Here is a 21,360-nt window from a genome sequence, read left to right as displayed (position 1 = left end):
AAAACAGGGAACAAAAAAGCCTTGCTAGTTACATATATCTTTCCATCTATCTCAATTCAATAGGTAACATCCCAACTTGGTCCATCCGACCTTGCTGGATGGTGGAATCGATATATACCTAGTCAGGTATTTATTACAATGTAAGGTTAACGCTTTCTATCTACTACCTGCTGAAATACTCGTTAATCTAGTTCTAAAGAATATTGATTTACAAGACACGATTTCAACCAACAATCTCTTTTTGCTCCTCTCTCTTAGCATTCTCCTAACTTAACGTTGTGATATTGCAATCCCATCGGTCGGTAGATCATAGGACAAGTGCTCACGAGATCAAGAAGTCATCTTGATCACTTCCGACCAATGAGGAAGAGCGATAATCACAAAACACGAGAGGAAACTTTTTTATAAACTTTGAGAGGTACTGTCGTTTGTCGTGAATATTTCTGGGAAAGAGAGAGAGTTTCCAGAGAGTTGCTTCGTGATGTTGGTGGGTGGGAGAGAGGATGAAGAGGAAAGGGTCATTTGGTGCTACATCTCAGGCGGGGAGGAGGATGTGAAAATATAAAGGGGGAGAGATGAGACGTTTCGTTTGGAGAAATCATTATCGCAGAGTTCTTGAGTATCCTCAAAGTTTTGGATTCTGGGAGATTCTCATCCTATTTGCCTTTTCGTTTTTGCTTCTGTTTTTCTTCTGCCTTCGTTTCTTCAATCTCTAGATGCTTGTGCACAAGCAAAATTCTCATAAGATCATTTATACTCTATCCTTAAGATCGATCACGTAGTCTTTTCGTACCCTATCATCATGTCCTACGATATAGAAGACGGTGCTCCCACCACCCTTAGCCTCTCCTCAATAAACAGCACCAGCACCAGCACCAGCACCAGCACCTCTCCCTCTCAATTCCTCGTCCCTAGTTCAGTCTCCCGCCACGCCAACTTCTCAACAAGCACCCATCAGTACCCCGACTCACCTACCCTTGGACCTGTCCCCGCCGTCATCAAATCCACCAATGGGAATCTCTTCTGGGCCGACGAATCCTGTGCTCGTCGCGTGGGACTCACTTGCGACGAAGCTCGTCTCTTCCTGCAATTGCAATCTGGTAATTACACTTACTCGGAGTATTCTCCCATGTTTCATGCTTTTGGAGAGGAGAAGAAGAATCTCCAGCGCAAACTCAGGGAATTGAAATGGTGGCAGGTGGAACGGAGAAAGGAGTGGGAGCAGAGAGTAGAGTGGTTGAGCAAGATGGAAGAACCGAGACTTTGGTTGCTTTATTTGATGGCGAGAAAAAGGAGAATTTTGTGGGTAGCTTGTAGAAGGGTTCTGGATAGATTGAGGTATAAGAGGGAGGAAAGGGAGGAAAGAAAGAGGAATTCTCAAATAGGAATTGAGGCTTTGAAAGAATCTACTACGGGGGAGAATTCAAGTTCATTGGATTCCGAAAACACGCAATCGGGTGATAGCGAGCAATCGGTAACTGAATTGACTACAGGTACACTCACTCAACTGGTTACCGCCCATCAGTCTAGCTCTCACCCAGCAAGCACACATTCTCATGAATCCTCCACACACTCTCATTCTCATTCCTGCTTACACAAACTCACCAGCAGAATGAGACAACCCGAGAAATCCCACCCCGACCCATCCTCCAATTCCTGTCCAATCTTCAGTCGTCCCTTATCCGCCACCACCTCCTCTCTCCAAGCCCTCACCACTCTCCTCCTTCCCCCTCAATCCCCCTACCTAGTCCTCGGCTACTTCCCCACCTCCTCTCTCGATCCCCACGAAACCTACATCTCCCTCTCCGACCCCGCTACTCTCTTCTCCTCTCTTCACCACGCAGAACGCTCTCTCCGGGGCGCTCGCCGCTTTTTCTCCCTCAAATCGCTCGCGGGGTTTGGTCTGTATAAATGCGATATTGAGCGCGGTGCGCATATGAAGATTGGGTTGCGGGAAGAGGAGAAAATGGTGTTGAGGAAGTTTTATGCGGCGTATAAGGTGAAGAGGAGGAGTATCCCGTGGTTTGGGAGGGGAGAGTGGGATGAGGATGTTGAGAGGGCGTGGTTGGGCTGGGTGGAGAAGAGTTTGAATGAAGGGAGTCAGAGGAAGGATGGGAAGGGGGATAGTGCAGAGAGGGCTAAAGGACCGTTGGAGGGGAGGTGGAGTTTGGAGTTGGTATATGATTGGTTAGTTGAGTCCTTTTTTCCTTCTTTGGTCTCTGCTTTTGATGGAAATCAAGATGAACATTATGATGTGATAAATACTAATATATGAGCAAATAAACAGGTGTCCATATCGACTCAGCGCTGTAGTCATCACTCCGCTCCTTCTCAGTCTCATAGTAGGAACCTGGTTTATGGCAGTAACCGGTGATGTGATCACAGCTTGGACATTGGCTTTGTACATTGTGACGGCGGCTGCGGCTATCGTTGCACTATTGGGTATTATTGGGAGTTTGAAGGATGTTTGAATTTTGATTTATACTGCGGGGATATCAATCTGATGTATATGTAATACATAACCTACTTTTTGGTTCTTGGATTGTTGTAATGGGAAACTTACATGGCTGGGGTTTGTATGGGGAGTATTTCATTTGGGAGATTTGTACTCGTAGACTCTAGAGTAATTATAATTAAGCATGCTTCCTCTCGCAGAATGGAATCCCCTCAACCTCATCTCAGAAGTTCAAAATGACATTCAAACACTTCCAAATCCTCACATACAATGAACCGAACACTTACCCAGATCCCACTCCAAATTGAGTTCCGAAACACAGCTTCTCTCGCACACATTCATCCACTTGGTGAATCCCATCATTTTCTCGAATCCATGTGGATTTAGAAATACCTAGTATTGTATTATAAAATAATAGTTGATACTCCACTGCTAAGAGGTTATACTCAATATCCTCTCCTCAACTTCTCTAACATCACCATCCCTCGAAAAGGCTATCGAAATCGTCGATATTACTCACCAGACTCCATGAGATTCCTCACAAATATGCAGATTCGAGAAGATAAATCGCCTTCGGTTAATAAGATTGTATACAATTCCCTAAGGATTATCAACCGAAAAAAGGAAAAGAAAAACTTGGAGATGATAATAACGATTAATTCTACCCTTTTCACGGAATAAGTTTTCATTCATTTCACTGCACTACACTCTCTCCCATGTTCGTTTTTCCTGTGTACTTCCCCCTCCCTTCACTCCAACCATGCCCTCGAATTTTTTAGAAAATCGAAATTAAAATCAAAAAATTATGTAACATCTCGCTTTCCTTCCAAAAGGAAAGGCATCTTATTGACTCTCCACCCAATTCTTCTTTCCCACATGGGGAAAAAGGTGCCGAAAATAAATTTCAAGTTACACTTAGCAAGTCCCAGTTTCGATCTGGGGACCTCCGGGTTATGAGCCCGGCGCGCTTCCACTGCGCCAACTTGCTTATTTGTGTTGCTTGATTTGATGAACGAGCATTAATTATTTCTGTATATAAATATTTTTTGTTGTGTGGGTGGAAAAGAGGAGTGGAGTGGGGTGGATGTTAGTCATAGATGCAGAGGCGGGACCGAGAGGAGGGGCATTTTCATTAGACGACTTTGGAATTAGATGAATGATTATTATGTAGATATTTGAGGGTTGGTGTAAATCTATAAGAGGGAAGAAGACTTTCCAGATGAATCTAAAAAGTGTTGAAATAAGGTAAGGAATCACAATACCAAATATAGCTTATTCAGAATTCATTTCTTTTACATCTATCATTCGCAACGACTGAGATATATCTCGTTATTACCACGCAAATCTCCCATCAACACTAACCTCACAATTCATACCTCATTTCCTTCCTACTCTAATCATACTTCCCACTCAACTTTACCAATCCCTCTTTCTCATTCTCCTCCTTACTCTTCCTTGACCAAGCCGGAGCTTCATCCTTTCCTTCATCTTCCTCTTTATCACCTTGCTCCTTCGTTTCATGCACCGTAGTTGGCGCATGTTCTGCCGGCGAATAAATCGTGTACAGAATCAATGGTTCTTTCCCTGTGTTTACAAATTGATGTTGAGTACCCGCTGGTACGACCATTAAATCTCCTTTTCGAACCTCTTGGTTTTTACCGTTGATGGTAGCGAGACCAGTGCCGGAAGTAAAGGTGAGAGCTTGGTCGACTGTGTGGACTTCGTCACCTATGTCACCGCCGACGGGGATGGTCATGAGCACGACTTGAGAGTAGAGGCCTGTGAACTTGGGAGCGTTAGTCTAGGGTTTGACGAGGCGATGATAGGGAGAGGATGAGGGAGAGAGTAAAAGGAGAGGAGCAGTATATTGCATTGAGATGGACGGCATATAGTTAGATGAAGCAATGTTATGGGAAAGAAGGAAATTCTGATGCACATACAAGTACTCTACGAAATTCATGGGAGGAAGCTGGAAGATCCGAGGTCATTTGAGGGAAATAGACCATATCATGAGAAGGGGGCGATGAATTGGGTTTCTTAGACGCCATGTTGCGACTTTGTGTACTTAACGGAGTTGGATTCTTGAATGAGGTTGATTTTCTATACGTGGAGAGTAGACGGGGAGTATATTTGGCGTTTTGACTTACTTTACCAAGTAAATTGCGGATGGTTGGTGAAAGCATGATGAATTAGAATAAGGGACTGAGATGAGGAGTTTTATATTGATCTTTGGAGGCAAATGGGTGATTTCTTTATGATGAAATTTGTAACCCTTGAGTTTGTCTGGATTCATCTCTGTGCTCGGTCTTGATGTCATTGAATGATATTAGTTCAACTGCCAGGTGGTTCACCCCTCTTTCCTTTGTAATCAACCTGCAGAGGAAGGGGGATATTCCTCATTTGACAGTATCGAATATAATGACATGATATGTTTGATACCAATAATCGGTGGTAAATCGGATATTTTCAGAAATTGAATCGTAAGGATAGATTTCATGCCTTAATCATTATTGTCTCAATATCCTAAGAGGATAGATACCTTGCTGTATTGCTGTACATCATGATGATGTCGTACATAGTAAACACATCCCGAGTGATACCGAATAATTTCCCCAGATTTCGGGCCCGGATTATCTTCCTCATTCAAATCCCGATCATGATCCGATCCTAGTCGATAATCTTTCTCACTCATTGATTCGATTTCATATCTACAGACAACTTTCCAATCACATAATGAATTCTATACCACGGATATCGAGAGCTCTGAGTAGCAAAAATGCTAATGGGATATGTACATCATGTGCGAAACCAAAACGAACAAACGCACCATTTTTCAAAACTTCAATAAGCAGAAGTATTTCCAATAATTCAACCCCTCGAGGAAATGTAGCACCAACGATGGAACAATTGAGAGCGCCATTCTCACAGAAGAATAGTTCGACTATGTACTATACCCTCAGTATCATTCTAGGAACTGTAGCCTTCTCATATGGTTCTGTGCCAATGTATAAAATGGTACATTTCATTACACGCCACTTTACTACTATCTAGCTAATGTATACTTCTTCAGATCTGCCAGACTACAGGATGGGGAGGGCAACCGATCAAAGCACCCGGACATGGCGGCAGTGGTGTAGAGGGAGAAGATCCATCGGAAAGACTCAGACCCGTCACTTCTGCAAAACGTATACGAGTAACCTTTAATGGCTCTGTTTCGGATGTTCTACCATGGAAGTTCACACCACAGCAGAGAGAAGTTCGGGTTTTACCAGGAGAAACGGCATTGGCATTTTATACTGCTACGAATAAATCTGATGAGGATATAATTGGGGTGGCAACTTATAGTGTGACGCCTGGACAAGTGGCTCCATATTTTAGCAAGATTCAATGTTTTTGTTTCGAGGAGCAAAGGTTGAATGCTGGGGAAACGGTTGATATGCCAGTATTCTTCTACATCGATCCAGATTTTGTTAATGATCCGAATATGAGAGGTATTGAGCAGGTTACTCTGAGTTATACATTTTTCAGTAAGTTATTTTCTAATTCAAATATGAGGGTTAGAAAGATATTAATATATCCAACAGAGGCTAGATATGATAAGAATGGGCACTTGAAAGCTATGCCTGTTGGTATGTAAAAGACGTATGGGATGTATTATATTTATTTGCATTGAGAGGAGTTAAAAGCTTTAGAGGTATATGGATTCGGGTTGTTTGTATTACTACGGTTTAAGTAGGTATTTGCTGTAGTTTTGACTACTTGGATATCTATTCAGCTGTTCTACGATGTATTACTATAGTACAAGTATCTACTATAGTTTAACTGTCTATTATCACCAACACTTCTCTCTTTCCTGCCTTTCTAATTCAGTTTGACATTCTGTTTCTCATCGTCCTTCCCCCTTCTAACTGATATTCTAGAACTACAGGTTGCCTCTTGCAATATATGTGATGAGCAGTGGCTGACCATACGTGATAATGAATTAGAGAAGCTTCGTGGAACAACGGATATCTAAATATAAATATGAAAGTAAATGTATCTCGATGATCCAGGTAGGTAGGTAGGTAGGTAGGTAGGTACTTATTACTGATCCATTCAAGATAGAATTGTACCTAATAAGTACTACCTACTCGGTACACAAGTAGTTGAAGAATGAAGAGATTCATTCACTAATTTATAAGCAGATTTATTAACCAGTTAAACACATTTAAACAACAAATCAAGCTTTGATTGAACCTCCACCACTACTCCCTACTAGCTACTTTATTAGCTCGCCCTTTCCTCGATTATATTGACTACAGTAACCTTAACCTTTCTACAATTTACTAACAAGCTGTTTGTTTATTTACTTTGGGGTTCGAGAAAGTATTCTTCTCTTCCTCAATATTGAAATTGATAACAGCAGCATCACTCTTCATATCCCGCTATCAGAATTCGTCTTCGATTTGGGATTCATTCTTCATTCTCAAGTAGGTCAGAAATTCCTATGTCTGCCTAGTTTCCGGGTGATTCAAGGCCTACGCTCACTCTCCACACAGCCAAGTAATCTTACCTTACCATTCACATAACGGTCACCTGATTATTGTCACTCAAAATTGTCATCCAAACGATGGCCACGAAAAAGGCTGGTGAGGCTGGTGCAAACATCCGTCTTGATGATGATGATGATGATGATCAGAAAACACATATTCCTCACATAACTCCTGCGCTATCTCGCTGTTCTTCTTCCTCTTCGAATACATCTTATAACATGGCTCACGCTCCAATTAGTGTGATTCAGGAAGCTGGTTCAGATCTATTCGAGGAGCGAAGTCATGTAGAATATTTGAAACCATTTGAGGAAGAGATTCTTAAAATGGTCTTTCCATTTGCAATCACCCCTGCAGTATCACCTATATCTCCGCCTTACAGCGACGAGGACTCATCCATTTTGAAGGATAGACTAGATTTGGTAGAGAAGAAGCATAAACCATTCATTACTACACCTCCAGAGATTATCATGGGAATTTTCAAGTATCTTAATCCTATCGATGCAGTTTGCTTCAGTCTCATGAAGTTTGTACTACCCAAAACTCATCGTATGATCATTCATTAACTGCTTTATATAGTAAATACATTCGCAATGTCTATCTGTCACATGGTCGTCATCAAATTCTTGATTTCAACCCACCTCTTGCGATGGGTCGACCGGAGAGTACATTTCCAGTCATACCTGGACCCCAACGTTCATGTCGTCACTGTTGTCCTGTCGCTTTCTTCCCAGCACATTGCGAATTGCATTTTCATCTCACAAGTTTCATGCCATCACATCTTACCTTTTGCGCTGGACAATGTCAAATGTTCACGGAGCGTGAAGAATCGGATCTGAATTATTGTGGAAGCTGTGGGAGAAATTACAGGAAACAGTTTGAGAGAGGCAGGAGAATGATCGATGTAAAGAGAGGAGATGGCCATACTTTTAAATGGTATGAGCAGCCAAGATTCGATCGGGAGAGTCGGGCGAGACAGGAACGTTGAGCAGCAAGAAGAGCGCAACAAGTACCTGCCTCTAACTCCTCGTAGAGTTAAAGCGACATTCGCCCTATAAACATAAAGAGAAACGCAACCTAGAGAAATGTAACGCACGCCAGATAATATTCTTACTCATATCGCCATTTCGTCGTTGTCTCAAGTCGATGTGGCGGATTGAAAGATTGGATTCGAATAGCTGGGTGATAGTACGCCGTGAGAATGTTACAACCGGATAGATTTTATTTACGAATACACGTATGACTATTATTTCGATGGAGTTTTGAGATGGTAAAATAGGATACAGTACTATACCATTCGAGTTCATGAGACGCATTTGAATTTTTACGGATTGGGATAACAGGTAAACAAACGGGATAGGGTAGGATATGACAGGATTCACGATACTTGCTTAAGGGTCCACGGAACGAATTTGCTTCATGGATGGAGTCCCGAGATGAGATGAGATGCAAAATGGGATTTTATGGTAGCGGGAAGTAAATGTTTTGAGGGATTTCGTTTGTAATTGGATGGTATTGCCTAGGTATGGATGGATTATGGTTATAGGTATGGTTGTGGACTTTTTTTTTTTTTTTATGGACATGATGGGATGGGATATTATGGTATGGCGTTGAAATGAAGTGTTGGTGAAGTGGAATGAAATGCTCGGGAGGTGGTGAAAAATTACCTAGGTCGGATTGTTGATGAACGTATGAATATTGGCTTGAGGTTACTTGATGAGATATTTATATAGAGTAAGGGAGAGTAAGGGTTTGAGGATAGAGAGGTCCTGACCTGGCTCTTGTTACCTAGTAGGATAGGTAGGTAGTTGAATGTTAATTTGATATTTGAATCGTAGGTGGATGATGAGATATTACAAGGATGTGTTTGTGTTTGTGTTTGTGTTTGTGTTTGTAGGGAGGAGAGGAGGAGAGGAGGGGAATTGCTTACTTGTAAGTGAGTGAGTGAGTGACTTACTAGGTGAGATTTGGGTGTTTTAAAAGTTTATTAGGGAGGATGGGATTTAGTGACGGGTGTAGGTATGGTGAATGTATGGTTTATGATTTTAGGGAAGAAGAGGAGAACGATGAAAGGGAAGGGCAAGGGGAGGATGTAGATTAAAGATTGTAGGTAAATATCTATCCTTTCTTCTTTCATCTGAATATTCCTATAAAAAAAGAATCGAATGAATATCCTCGCTATCATGATTAAAATAGATAGATGCGTGAGTAAAAGCATATATATCACAAAGCAAGAGCGAGTACAAAAGAGTTACTAATATGGGATAATATAATATTGAGTCCTCTTTGGGAGTACATGATCATTTTGTTGTGTGGAGATTATATATGCTATGCTATGCTACTATATGACTATGTTACTATTCCAACAGAAACGATACTCGCATACCGTTTCTGGATCCTTGAACAATATAGTATTAATGTAATGTAAATACATATCTTGGAGCATCGCTATGAACCTAACAATAGTGCTTTTCCCAATACTCCATACTCCTCATAAGCATCACGCATATACAATTTTTCCTTTATTCTCTCAGGTCATCGAATCCTTTTCGATTCTTGATAGCCTACTCATCCATAGCAACTCAAACAAATTTCTTCCTTTTGATATCCACTTGAGATTTACTTCTCTCAATAAAAAGGACTCTCTCCAGTACATTAACCACGAACCATTGAATAGCCAAAATGAAAATCCTCAAGATCAAATCACTCAATCCAAGTACAGGACGTTTACCTCGACTAAAGGTACTATCTTTGAACTCGAACGGAAGAGTAGCACCTAGATGATCCATTGCTACCTTGATTCCACTACTAAAGCCATCTTCGTGAAATCCGTATTTGGTCCATGCTCCACAGTAAGATATGTTTCTTGTGTTTTGAATTTCCGGAAGTTGGGATTGAGAGGTTATGGCACGTGTATTATAGAGTGGATGACGATACGTATATGTACTGTGAGTGAGTTCTGGTTTTGGTGGAAATAAAGGATTAAGTGTGACGAGGACATCGCCAAATTTGGAGGTCGGGATATGCTGCAGAATATTCATATTGTATGTTAGACAAACTTGGTCAACATTTCTAGATTTCGAGGTCGAAGAAGTAGAAGAAGCAGTAATATAATTCCAAGCGGACCAAGCCTCCCTACTTTGAGGCATGAGAGAAAGATCAGAGTGAAGGACAGCTGTATTTTTTGAGGTTTGAAATCCAGTAAGAATGCGACGTTCGGTGGATGTGGAAGAGGATCGGACTAAATTATATGCAACATCTCCATGAGTAGCGATTATGACGTGATCGAATATCTCCTCCTTGCCATTCTCGAGACATAAGCGTATACGATTATCATCATCATTGCGTATTGATTCGACGGGTGTAGAAAGGAAGATGTGATTTGGCGGAAAGCCTTTCATCACGGCATCGACGTAGGACTTCGCCCCATTCTTTACCGTTAACCAGTCAGGGCGAGCAGCAACGGTACTTAATAGATGATGATTCCACCTAAATTTGTTAGTAATGTTCAAATAAACTATGCCCTTAATTTCGACCTACATGAATCGGACCAAAGTGACGGCTGGGAATTCTAGAGAACACTTATCCGGACTTGTACTCCACACAGCTGCAGTCATTGGTATAAGATAATCATCTCGAAATGCATCCGAATATCCTTCCCTATCCAGATATTGACCTATGGTTTCTTGTTTCTCTGCATGATGAATGTTCTTTGAATTTCCATTTCCATTTCCATTCACATACCCGTTCACGTATTCCTCACTCTTCTCTTCCTCTTTCAATAAGTCCAAAGCAAATTGGTTGAAACGGATGATATCGAATATCATTCTCCACATCCTTAATGAAAAGAGATTCTTTCGTTGTGCGAATACTGATGACAGTGAGGTTCCTGACCATTCGAATAATCCCTTATCTCGAGAGACTCCAAAGGTCATTTCAGTACGTACGGTAGGAACATTGAGGGTATTCAGAAACGCTATGAAATTCGCTATAAAATGTTTGTCAGCCTATATGCTCTTGAATGTTATATGGCCATGGTTGTTTGATAGTTCGGACTGCAGTCCAACAATCAGATGCTTCCAAAGTCTCAATTTAATCAAGAGATCCAATTGATATGAAACACTGAGTCTATTCCGAATATTGTTGGCTTGCTTTCTGGCATTGAAAACTTGCATCCAATCTGCCAGTCAGGACTGTTTGTAAATCCTGCGTGTGGCGCGGGATTGGGCCAGTGAATAACTTACGATAAGTAGCAGTATTCAGGACTATAAACCCTGTATCGACAGGAGTTGTTTTGCCATTATGGGGATACTGGACGGTATTTGTATGACCTCCTAATCGATCCGCAGCTTCGTAAATGTATACATCGTGGTGCGTTCGATTTAAAGCCCAAAGAGCCCCAATTCCAGCACAACCACTTCCGATGATCGCGACTTTCTTTCTAGGAAATCGATCAGTTAGGCCGGCGGACATGATTATGAAGGAAGATACAAGATGGACACAGAAAGGAAAGAGATGGAGGGAAAAAATAGTCAACAATTAAAAAGATGTGAAAGAATGGAATATTCACATGTCAGTACTGAGCGGCTTCTCTTGGGTGGTGGCGGGGGTAGCTGCAGCTGAAGCAGTAGTGGTATTGGTATTGGAAATAGTGTGCTCGTAGCTTGGAGAACTAGTTGATGATGGCATCGTTTGAATGATTTCTTTTGTGAGTGTTCAATTGGGTGTTCAATTGACTTTTTGGTTGAAGTTTACGACACGAGTACGGAGTACTATTTGAGTGGTCTATGATAAGGTTCGATATGTAGAGAGAGAGATATAGATAGATAGATGTAGATATAGATGTAGATGTAGATGTAGATATAGATATAAACATAGACAGAGGGTTTAGGAAGGGAGAAGTAGAAGAATGATTTGTGATGGAACTTTGATGAAAAGACAAGTTGTTGTTAGTAGGGTAGATAGTCAAGTTTTTCTTTCCTTCCCTTTCTTCCTCTTCCTCTTCATCATTTTCAATCTTCTCTTCTAAGTTCTCTCTTCTCTCAAGCTAGTCCCCCTTCCTTCATCTGTGCTCAAGCTTCAGTTCATACGATTACGATGCTGAAACTTGGTGGGGATGGATGTGAAGATCAGAAAAATGTAGCAGGGGCTAAGGTTAAGCCAGGTACAAGGACGAGGGACGAGGGCAGATACGGAATAGCTCGATACTAGATCGAGACTATCTGAGATAGATAGTTAGGCACGTGATAGGTAGGCTTTTATCACTTGTAGCTTCGAAGGGCGAACCTCGGATGATCGGACTTTATTGACGCCGACGAGGGAACAGGAACAAGTAACAATTTTCAAGTACTGGTATGTATGTATCCCGTCGGAACTACCGGTATAAAATATCGTCGAGAACATCCCGATGGAACAAGGTTGACTATGACATATGGCACATGCATTGTATCACATGATCCCTGAGCCACATCTTCTTATCTGAGCCACAACTAAACTCCCCAAGGCTGACATTTATTAACCTGTGAACCTGGTAATGATGTTTTAAGACGTCCGCAACTTCCAGTTTCCCATTCCTTTCCCCTTCCTTGAATTGTCAATGCATTAGCAACAATAATCAAAACACAACTGTACATTATACATTATTCAAAAGACAAACTGTTGACCTATCATCTATCATAATTCCCCCCTCTCTATCCCATGGTTTTGTGATACATACATACTCTCATACTCTCATACTCTTTGACTTTGAACCGGGGAAGGAAGGAAGGAAGTATTGCGTTGCTTGCTCGGTGTTACATTACTGCATTACGACGCCATCAGAAGGCACCGATCATCAATAATTATTCTTTGAAATAATCCATATCTCCTTTTCAATACCCATCACATTCATACCCATTGATTCTATCACCTGCCGTTTTCAATCATGTCAAATCCTCTCGATACCGATGCAGGCTCGGAGCTCTTCAGCAGTTATGAAGCAGAGCTCAAACTCGTTCAAGCCGATTTAAATCAAAAGTTGGACCAAATCCCCGACCTTACTGGAGAACCTCGTAAAGCTGCCATAAGTCAAGCTGAGAGAGCATTAGAAGAGGCAAATGAATTGGTAGGCTCAAGAACAAAACGCTTGTTATCTAGTACTTACTCTTATCTAGCTTGATCAAATGCGACTCGAGAAACAAAATATCCCTTCTGCAACTCGTACCAAAGTTAACCAACGATTTCGAAATCATGAATCAGATGTGGATGTATCAAAGAGGAAACTGAAGACTTTACAAAACGACCGATCAGCTCTATTTGGCTCACGCTATTCCGATAATCCAAACGATGTCCAACTCGAACAAAGACAACAACTTCTATCAGGAACAGACAGATTAGACCGAAGCTCGCAGAGACTAAAGGCCAGTCAAGCATTAGCCAATGAGACGGAGGCTATTGGTGCTAGTACGCTCGCAGATTTACACAGACAGAGAGAGACCATTCAACATACACATGACACATTGATACAGAGCGAGGGGTTTGTTGATAGAAGCGTAAAAACGTTGAGGGGGATGTCTCGTAGGTAAATCGTCCCTTGCTCCACTCATAACTGCCGAGGATGTCACGCTGACCACCCTCCTTTAGGATGGCTACCAACCGGATAATCACCGTGGCCATTATAACAGTCTTAGTTCTTCTTATCATTGCTGTTATTGTTAGCAAGTTCAGATAGACTTCTTGCATTTGGACGGGGGCGTTCTTTGTTGCTTGGTTCTCAATTACACTTTGCCATAGGCTGATTTCTAATATAACTTTGTACTATTGGTTTACATAAAATGGTTCCAAATAGCAATTCGTGCAAGGGTAGGTTGATTGATTTTAGCCAGGTTTCCGATGAGGAATTCCTAGTGCAGTTCGGTAGCGGTCCGAGATACAATATCAATCGCGTGGTTCGGGCAAGTGCATGGCATGTAGTGAACCTCGCACCGGCGCGTTATGATGATACCTTCTTTGGCCACTTCCCAATCCATTCTTGCCAACTCATTTGCACATTGCTGCAGTCAGCGAGTTTGCCCTCTCTGTGCACATTCTTTCTACATATTATGCTGAGTCTCTATCATTGCCGGGTGAGGTGAATGCCGATGCAAATCTCCTCTGCATATCACGAGTCACAAACATATGATCTAATGAATACTGTGCAGTTAAGCATGTGCGGGCATCCATCCCAACTGTTCTGGGTGGTAACCAAATATCTGAGGATGAGAAACCATGGCACCACAGCTACATATGTATCCTTGTTTCATGTGGTCTATCTTACAAATTGGTATTGACAAAATGTCTTTACCCGTCAAATTTTGCTTGCTACCGGTGGTGTGTTGCACAGACAGGTCCCAAAGAAGCACCGATAAGACTCCTCGCAACCATCCATGCATTCATGAGTACTACACACTTACCAGCCAAGTACTTAGCCTACGCAAGTCACTTTAACTTCTTATGATGCTAGATTGACGTCGGAATACAACACGCCCTGTAAGCTACAACATTTACGCAAATTCCAATTGGGCTGCTCGTGGTAAAACGTGGAGATCTGTAAGTCATTTGGAAGCCCCGCTCTCTCTCCAAAAAAGGAAGGCCGCTAGCCCTTCGACAGGGGAAAATGTCGATGCTTCAATTTGTTGAGGCTGCTGTCCTCCATATAATGGTGACGATGCTTGAACATAGTGTACAATATGGTGTGCAATCATGGCTTTATATCTCCTCCGTTGCCATCACTCCGCATTCCCCAATTTTTCTGCATTGCCATGCTCAGATTTTGATCGTTTGTCATTGATTCAATCCTTCTTTGAACATGCTGTCCTCTGATATCAGTCGGTTTGACGTGGTAGCTATTCTTGGAACTTCGATTCTTATTTACTGCATCTTGGGCATTATATATCGTCTTTACTTCCACCCGTTATCCAAATTTCCGGGTCCTATATTGCCTGCAGTCACCCTCTGGTCGGAATTTTATCATGAATGTATCCAACCAGGCCAGTATTTCCTTAAGATTGCACAATGGCACGAAAAATATGGTATGTCAATTGGACAGTCGATACTTCAAAAGACCAAGTAACATCATATTTAATACTCTCCTTAGGTCCAATTATCCGGATCGGGCCAAATGAAATTCATATCAATGATCCCGATTACTACAATACCCTATTCTCTTATAGTGGCGTGAGAAACAAAGATCCATTTTACACAGCCCAGTTCAATACGCCAGATACTGAATTCGGAGCCGAGGATCACTATATACATCAAATGAGAAGGTCTGCACTCAATCCATTCTTCTCAAAAGCTTCGATTGAACGCCTTTCCCCTATGTTAACTTCTATGGTAAGCCTGCTCTCCACTAGAACTGTCGAATCTTGAGCATTCATCTCCTCCCAGTGGCTTTTTATATGATCTCATCTCACACCAATATTAAGTGCTCCGGATTAGTCTTAACATCTATATCTCTCTATAGGTCGAGAAGCTCTCATCACGCCTCGAAGAGTTCCGTAACACGAATCAACCGCTCATTATTCGCCTTCCCTTTCAATGCTACACGGCCGATATTGTTACACTTTACGCAACCAACCGTTGTTGGAAACATCTCGATGTACATCTCACCCTTCTCGTTTGGAAACACTTCTAATAGAATTCTGCAGAGTCCAGATTTCAATCCCTCATGGGCACAAACCTTTGTTGCTCTATCTGTCATATCAAAATGGGCCAAATTCCTTCCAAGTATTTATACCTTGATGGAACATACCCCGCGCTGGATACTGAACAAATTTGCTCCGAGCGTCATTCTCATGCTTGATCATAACAACGTACTTTCGTCTTTCCTCTATCTTTACTTCTGGCCCTCTCTCCTCGCTAAGTTGCAGCTAACACAAATCCTCTCAGAAAATTCGCACCCAAATCAGCGAAATCCTTTCTGGCACCATCCTCCCGGTCGATGCCCCAATCGATGGCTTCCCACGTACCATATTTCATAATTTTCTCTCCTCTTCTTTACCGGAAAGCGAAAAGAAGTTCTCTAATATGAGTCAGGAGGCTACCAATATCATTGGGGCGGGTACGGATACGACGGCTCATACGTTGATGATTTTGATATATTATCTAGCTAGTGACGCGGTGAGGTGTGAGAAGTTGAGGGAAGAATTGAGGGGTGCGGGATTGGAGAGGAGAGAGAATGGGGAGCCAAAGAACGTGGAACTGGGGATGGTGGAGAGATTGGTTTATCTGGTGAGTGTATTTGGGATCATGAATGAGAGACGTACGGGACTGACTCGAGATCTAGAATGCTTGTGCTCTTGAAGGATTACGGTGAGTTTGATTTCATACGCAACCTGAAGACGACTCGATAATAATGAATAAAAGTCTTTCTTACGGCGTCTCGAGTCGACTAGCTCGCATCGCACCCAACGAGAACTTACGATATGGGAAATGGGAAATCCCCGCCGGTGTAAGTTCTTATTTCTAACCTTCCTCCACTCTCTAACTTCTATCTAATACAACCCTCCTAACAGACACCCATCGGAATGAGCACAATGCTCCAACACCACAACGAACACATCTTCTCTTCCTCTCATCACTTTATCCCCGAACGATGGATTTTAGAAAATGGGAGTATAAACCACGCTCTTGAAAAATATCTTGTTTCTTTTTCGCGAGGCTCAAGAAGTTGTATAGGCCAGGTGTATGTATATCTTCTCTTCTTTTGAATTTCCTCCATAACACAACCTAACACAACCTCACCCAACCTCTCTATCCACATCCCTCCCTCCCCTCATCAATCAGCAGCAGAAAACCCCACAGATATTCTATTGCTTTATCCCATCTTTTGGTCCACAACCACTCGCTAACAAGCCCCACCCACCGCCGCACAGTCTCGCAAAAGCGGAAATTCACCTCGCGCTCGCAGTCGTCATATCGCGCTTCGATATCCGTCTCTACGATACGGATTTCGAGAGAGATGTTAGGGTGAAGAGGGATTATTTTTTGCCCCAGCCGGGATTGGATAGTAGGGGCGTGAGGGTTTTGTTGAGTTGAGGTGAGGTTTTGGGGAGAAGTCTTTTGAGGATTGGGATTGGGATTGCGGGTGAAGTTGTGAAGTTATGAGGTTATCGAAGTGGGAGGAGAGATATTGAGATGGCGTGGAATTGGAACTGGAACTTGATAGCTGGAAGTTGATAGCAAGACTGATAAACCCTTTCTGGCTGTGGGTATTTATTGTTTCTGTGGACTATCTCCTAAATCTGATGGTGTAAAATTGACAAGAATATCTATCTATCTATCAAGAGTCTTTTTTTATGACTGAGGAATTAACGCAGTGCAAATATACAATGAGATGGATTTTCATAGATATCCTATCCTAGCCAGATTACTCTATAGGGATTATGAGATTGCATTAACTACCTAGCTAGATCCATATCTATATCATTTCATGAGGATCAAGCGAATTGATATCTCCTATCATTTAACTTTCATTTCGTTTCATTTCATTTCATTCCATTTCATTCCATTCTTCTTCACTTACTCACTCACTACACCACACTGCATTAAATTTACCACAGTAAATAAACTACGAAACTCTTAAAATCTCCACCCACCATCATCGTCCATTCTCCTAGGAACCATACTTTATCTTCTCATCTCCTAAGATTTTTCCCTCGTTGAGATTATAGAACTGTGCCAAGGTTTGTCATTCAATTCCAGTTTCCTTTCTTTATATCCTTACTTCATTTTCCATTTCCCCAGCGAAGTCATTTTCCACTTTTTCCCTTTCCCTTCCCCTTTCCCTTTCCCTTTCCCGTTGCAGTTGCACTTCCCAACACACTCCCACCCCCCTCCCCCTCCCCCACAACATCCAGACCCCTACTCTTCCCCATCCCCTTTCCCTGCGCCACCACATTATCCGCCGCTTCCTGAACCGCTACCGCGAGATCGCTTTCATCACTCTCTTGCTCCTCCATTTTCTCCCTGTCTACTATCTCTCTCGAATTCGTATTCCCCCCCTCTTTATTCTCCTCTTTCTTTTCATCCCCTCCCAATCTCATCTCTTTATCAGAGACAAAACCAGCACCAGTAGAAAGCACAGGTGCTCCTACCGCAGGCGCGATCGTTTCCTCGCCGCTACTGAGAGGTTTGCGTCCGTAGACGATATACATGTTGCACCAATTGTGGACGCGAGGGTCTTTGAATTCGTTGCGGACGCCGGCGGCGAGGACTTGGTATCTGAGTTTAGGGGGGTGGTTAATTTGGGATGAGGGATTGTTTTGGGAGTTGGGGGATGTATAGAGGGTGGGTCGTGGGTCAGGAGGAAGGAGGAGAGAGACAGGAGATGAGGGGATGAAGTTGGGGTAAGGGAAAGTTGAAAGCGGGGAATAAAGGGAGTGGGTGAGTGTGAAGGAGAAAACTCACTCTTCCGGACTCCATCCTAATATCCGTGTGAAATGCGCCATTCCATACGCAACAGTTGCGTCTAACATGTTTTGTTGCATATAAAGGCCAATTTCCTTGTTGCGACGATCTCGAGCCCAAGGTGCCATAGGGAGCTAGATGATGGTTAGCAGGATTCTATGATTGTTGAAGAAAATAGAATAATCGAGTTAATGTAGATGTGGAAAGGAAAAGAGAAAGAGAAAATATATGGGCGATTCTCCGAAACATGGAGTTCTAGAAGTGTAAGTCATTCCTAGGACTCGTCCGATACTCGAGGGAGATCCCATTTGCATCCATTCCTCTCCTACGAAATAGAGAATAAGACATACCCTCCAATGTCTCTCCACCACCGCTTCGAATCCAGCTTCTTCCAACCAATTTTTAAATTTCATGGCAACGTTCAAGTCTCGGCCGAATAATCTGGATGCTTCGTCAAGGCCCGCTTGCCATTTTTGGAACGATGGAGCTAGCTGTTGAGTGGTCAGTGGGTGTGGGTGTGAAAGATGCAACGTAGTCGGGCTTGAAAAAATGCATACCTCTCCTGTCCCATCATCTGAGTATCCGTGACTATGGTAGAAGTTTAGATTGGAATTGTTCAAGTGATGAGAGGCGCTATAGGACGAAGATTCAAATAAGAGGATAGAATGAAACTGAGACACACTATTCGAAATCCACAAGCTCGATAAAACCTCCCTCATTCAGATTATCACGAGCTTGATCGAGAAGATGAGGCCTGGGTGTGAATATTTAGCATTATTTATTGTCGTGATGGATTGTCCTGTTACAGGTAAAGTCATAAAACATACCAAGAAGCTATAGAACCGCCCAAGGAGCGAATGTGTATAAAATCGAATTTCTGACTATAACGCCAGGTATCTTCGACATCATCGATCTAATCATGGTCAGTGTTTCGATCTAGGAAGTCGATAGCACTAACCTACTTCAAATTCAAGATTTGGTGGAATCCTACGAGTGACTTAGCCAACATTTGCACAAGGATAAAATAAGATCATACCAGCCAGGTTGAATTGGAGATAAGTCGCAGCCTACAACATGCGATGAAGGATATTGACTGGAAGCGAAGTTAGGAATCTCTTCTCCTTTAAGCAGGTTTAAACATACTCGGCGAAATCGATTGCCCAAATCCCAGTACCAGTTCCAACATCAAGTACCCGTTGAGGGTTCTCAATCGGAGCCAAGTACAGCTTTCCATCTAAAACAAGATTGAAAACGTGATGAAGCTTTGGATATCTATCAGATTGGTTTACCAGAATTGGAATGTTCATGTACATACTAGATCCATGCGATCTTGCTCGTCATCATCGTTGGGCTTGGATTTTTAGTCCTGTTCTGTAGTGGTACGAATAATGTATCTTACCATTAGATATTTACCATCTCTATAAGCATGATATCTCCGACCATTCTAGAAGGTATAAATATATTTGATTACTTCAAGTATACAAAAGCCGAACCATACCTCTTCCCTAGAATAGCTCAATCAGCTTACGTACTTCTATCAAGAATCATAGAAGGACTCACCTATATCGAGTAATTCCAGACGTTAACGATGTCTTACTCGTATTGCTCCTATGCTGATATTAGTCTGCGTCTGAAAACTTTAGTTATCACCTACGCTGTAGGCCCACCGAATGCGGAATCATTCTCGAGTGCCTCGTTGTCCTTCACTAGTAAGCTTTAATTTTTAAATAGCTCTGGTAGGATCATTACATCAACTTCGATCGGGTTGGAAATCGTATCATCTTGTGTATCTTGACGGCTTGCGCCAGCTGCATTAAAAGCATCAATTGCTTCTTGCGATGTTGCCATATTGTCGTTTGAAGTACAACCACATTCATAGAATCACTAAAGTATGGAAGAAATGCAAATGTTCATACAGAAGAAAGAAACTTCTAATGAAATAAAAATGAGTAAAGAGAAAGTTATTCTTTTAAAAATCTATCCTCGTTCAACTGGTCATCTCCTCAACGCAATCTTTTGTAATACCACATCTCTCGTGTCTTGCATACCAGTACATGTTGCAGCTTATTCCGATAATCAAAAAAACCTCCAACAGTTTGGGTTTGACGACAGCGATGATTCCTGGCTATCTATGACTCGTCCCAAAGTGCCGGGCCCGTTTTGCTTGGACGGATGAACCAGATTCCGCCAAGGTGCTGCAAAATATGCAAGTAGCCGAAGGTATGCGAAAGGTAACTAACCATGATATATGGTCGGCGATCAAATATTGGCGCTATGGTGTTGCCATCACACACCTGTCATTGAATGTGGTGAATTTGAATGATAATGCAAAGAAATGAAAGTGTTGAAAAAGAAAGTAGAAGATTTGGTCATGCCACAATGGGAATGAGAAATTCAACGCTCGCTCAACGCACCCAATGCAAACAGATGATATTAATTGCTTAGTACAGCGGGTAAAGAAGCCGTGTCACAATACTCAGCTGGATAAAAGGGACAGGCGGCTTACGCAAAGTCCCCGAGGAACTTTCTGTGCATTTGATTAAGTTGAATGGCTGGGGAAATTACCTAGACACCAGTAAATAATGACTAGAAACATTCACGGCCTTAGAGGGTGGCCTGTTGTGACCACCAATTTGGCGTCATTTGAATGCACTGATGATCGTAAATATGTACGTCAACTTGACAGTTTCTCACCCGTTGAATAAAAAATAGTCCGAATTCGGGGAAAATGGCAAGCCAATAATCTCCAATGCTATGTTAATATGAATTAGATGAACGGGTATCATGTATAGCTTCCGTCGCTGTCACCACTTCTCCCAAAACGCCCCAGTAACTCCATCGGGAGCTCACTTATTTTCTCCTCCCTCCGGAGCAAGGAACATAAGATGTGAGCACCTGCTTTTACAATCGAGGCAAAATATCACCGCCATCTCTCTCAAAATGCCTCTA

The 21,360-nt window shown here is 42.2% G+C and overlaps 8 protein-coding genes across 8 annotated transcripts; 5 read left to right on the top strand and 3 right to left on the bottom strand.

Moving 5' to 3' along the window:
* Positions 1–802: 802 nt before the first annotated feature.
* EAE97_004569 (uncharacterized protein) lies at positions 803–2,471 on the top strand (the record flags this gene model as incomplete). Its single annotated transcript, XM_038875081.1, has 2 exons — positions 803–2,187; positions 2,288–2,471. 2 exons carry the CDS (start codon positions 803–805, stop codon positions 2,469–2,471), a joined length of 1,569 nt encoding a protein of 522 aa, XP_038734525.1.
* A 1,203-nt stretch (positions 2,472–3,674) lies between these two features.
* Positions 3,675–5,159, bottom strand: EAE97_004568 (uncharacterized protein). The gene is made up of 2 exons (XM_038875080.1): positions 4,396–5,159; positions 3,675–4,241 (listed from the first exon to the last, which is right to left on the bottom strand). The coding sequence occupies exons 1-2, from the start codon at positions 4,636–4,638 to the stop codon at positions 3,849–3,851; spliced, it is 636 nt and encodes a 211-aa protein (XP_038734524.1). The 5' UTR covers positions 4,639–5,159; the 3' UTR covers positions 3,675–3,848.
* A 29-nt stretch (positions 5,160–5,188) lies between these two features.
* EAE97_004567 (uncharacterized protein) lies at positions 5,189–6,312 on the top strand (the record flags this gene model as incomplete). The annotated part of the gene is made up of 3 exons (XM_038875079.1): positions 5,189–5,470; positions 5,526–5,982; positions 6,040–6,312. The coding sequence occupies 3 exons, from the start codon at positions 5,189–5,191 to the stop codon at positions 6,090–6,092; spliced, it is 792 nt and encodes a 263-aa protein (XP_038734523.1). The 3' UTR covers positions 6,093–6,312.
* Positions 6,313–7,064: 752 nt separating this feature from the next.
* On the top strand, positions 7,065–7,972 carry EAE97_004566 (uncharacterized protein; the record flags this gene model as incomplete). The annotated part of the gene is made up of 2 exons (XM_038875078.1): positions 7,065–7,510; positions 7,564–7,972. The coding sequence occupies 2 exons, from the start codon at positions 7,065–7,067 to the stop codon at positions 7,970–7,972; spliced, it is 855 nt and encodes a 284-aa protein (XP_038734522.1).
* A 1,594-nt stretch (positions 7,973–9,566) lies between these two features.
* On the bottom strand, positions 9,567–11,673 carry EAE97_004565 (uncharacterized protein; the record flags this gene model as incomplete). The annotated part of the gene is made up of 4 exons (XM_038875077.1): positions 9,567–10,473; positions 10,525–10,960; positions 11,229–11,425; positions 11,555–11,673. 4 exons carry the CDS (start codon positions 11,671–11,673, stop codon positions 9,567–9,569), a joined length of 1,659 nt encoding a protein of 552 aa, XP_038734521.1.
* Positions 11,674–12,533: 860 nt separating this feature from the next.
* EAE97_004564 (uncharacterized protein) lies at positions 12,534–13,813 on the top strand. The gene is made up of 3 exons (XM_038875076.1): positions 12,534–13,087; positions 13,137–13,543; positions 13,606–13,813. The coding sequence occupies exons 1-3, from the start codon at positions 12,908–12,910 to the stop codon at positions 13,691–13,693; spliced, it is 675 nt and encodes a 224-aa protein (XP_038734520.1). The 5' UTR covers positions 12,534–12,907; the 3' UTR covers positions 13,694–13,813.
* Positions 13,814–17,497, top strand: EAE97_004563 (uncharacterized protein). Its single transcript, XM_038875075.1, has 9 exons — positions 13,814–15,032; positions 15,098–15,336; positions 15,467–15,601; positions 15,651–15,815; positions 15,892–16,233; positions 16,289–16,314; positions 16,369–16,453; positions 16,518–16,687; positions 16,878–17,497. The coding sequence occupies exons 1-9, from the start codon at positions 14,810–14,812 to the stop codon at positions 17,038–17,040; spliced, it is 1,548 nt and encodes a 515-aa protein (XP_038734519.1). The 5' UTR covers positions 13,814–14,809; the 3' UTR covers positions 17,041–17,497.
* Positions 17,498–17,753: 256 nt separating this feature from the next.
* Positions 17,754–20,259, bottom strand: EAE97_004562 (uncharacterized protein; the record flags this gene model as incomplete). Its single annotated transcript, XM_038875074.1, has 15 exons — positions 17,754–18,225; positions 18,412–18,545; positions 18,762–18,902; positions 18,969–18,999; positions 19,094–19,165; positions 19,239–19,324; positions 19,374–19,398; positions 19,448–19,504; positions 19,555–19,673; positions 19,727–19,762; positions 19,811–19,855; positions 19,910–19,916; positions 19,972–20,019; positions 20,066–20,112; positions 20,161–20,259. The coding sequence occupies 15 exons, from the start codon at positions 20,257–20,259 to the stop codon at positions 17,754–17,756; spliced, it is 1,419 nt and encodes a 472-aa protein (XP_038734518.1).
* Between the last annotated feature and the right edge of the window lie 1,101 nt (positions 20,260–21,360).

This window comes from Botrytis byssoidea (assembly GCF_014898295.1).
Source record: "Botrytis byssoidea strain MUCL 94 chromosome Unknown BBYS_007, whole genome shotgun sequence".
NCBI lineage: Eukaryota > Fungi > Ascomycota > Leotiomycetes > Helotiales > Sclerotiniaceae > Botrytis > Botrytis byssoidea.
The sequence above is the reverse complement of the archived record's forward strand: the minus strand, read 5'-3'. Positions and strand labels throughout refer to the sequence as shown.

What these genes read in the sequence shown, in the direction of transcription:
- EAE97_004568 (XM_038875080.1), bottom strand. Translation starts at nt 4,638, where the DNA reads ATGCTTTCACCAACCATCCGCAATTTACTTGGTAAAGTAAGTCAAAAC. An exon ending in ATGAATTTCGTAGAGTACTT is followed by an intron (nt 4,242 to 4,395) that starts GTATGTGCATCA and finishes AACGCTCCCAAG; the next exon opens with TTCACAGGCCTCTACTCTCA.
- EAE97_004564 (XM_038875076.1), top strand. Translation starts at nt 12,908, where the DNA reads ATGTCAAATCCTCTCGATACCGATGCAGGCTCGGAGCTCTTCAGCAGT. An exon ending in TAGAAGAGGCAAATGAATTG is followed by an intron (nt 13,088 to 13,136) that starts GTAGGCTCAAGA and finishes ACTCTTATCTAG; the next exon opens with CTTGATCAAATGCGACTCGA. An exon ending in TTGAGGGGGATGTCTCGTAG is followed by an intron (nt 13,544 to 13,605) that starts GTAAATCGTCCC and finishes ACCCTCCTTTAG; the next exon opens with GATGGCTACCAACCGGATAA.
- EAE97_004563 (XM_038875075.1), top strand. Translation starts at nt 14,810, where the DNA reads ATGCTGTCCTCTGATATCAGTCGGTTTGACGTGGTAGCTATTCTTGGA. An exon ending in GTTGTTGGAAACATCTCGAT is followed by an intron (nt 15,602 to 15,650) that starts GTACATCTCACC and finishes AGAATTCTGCAG; the next exon opens with AGTCCAGATTTCAATCCCTC. An exon ending in TCATGCTTGATCATAACAAC is followed by an intron (nt 15,816 to 15,891) that starts GTACTTTCGTCT and finishes AAATCCTCTCAG; the next exon opens with AAAATTCGCACCCAAATCAG.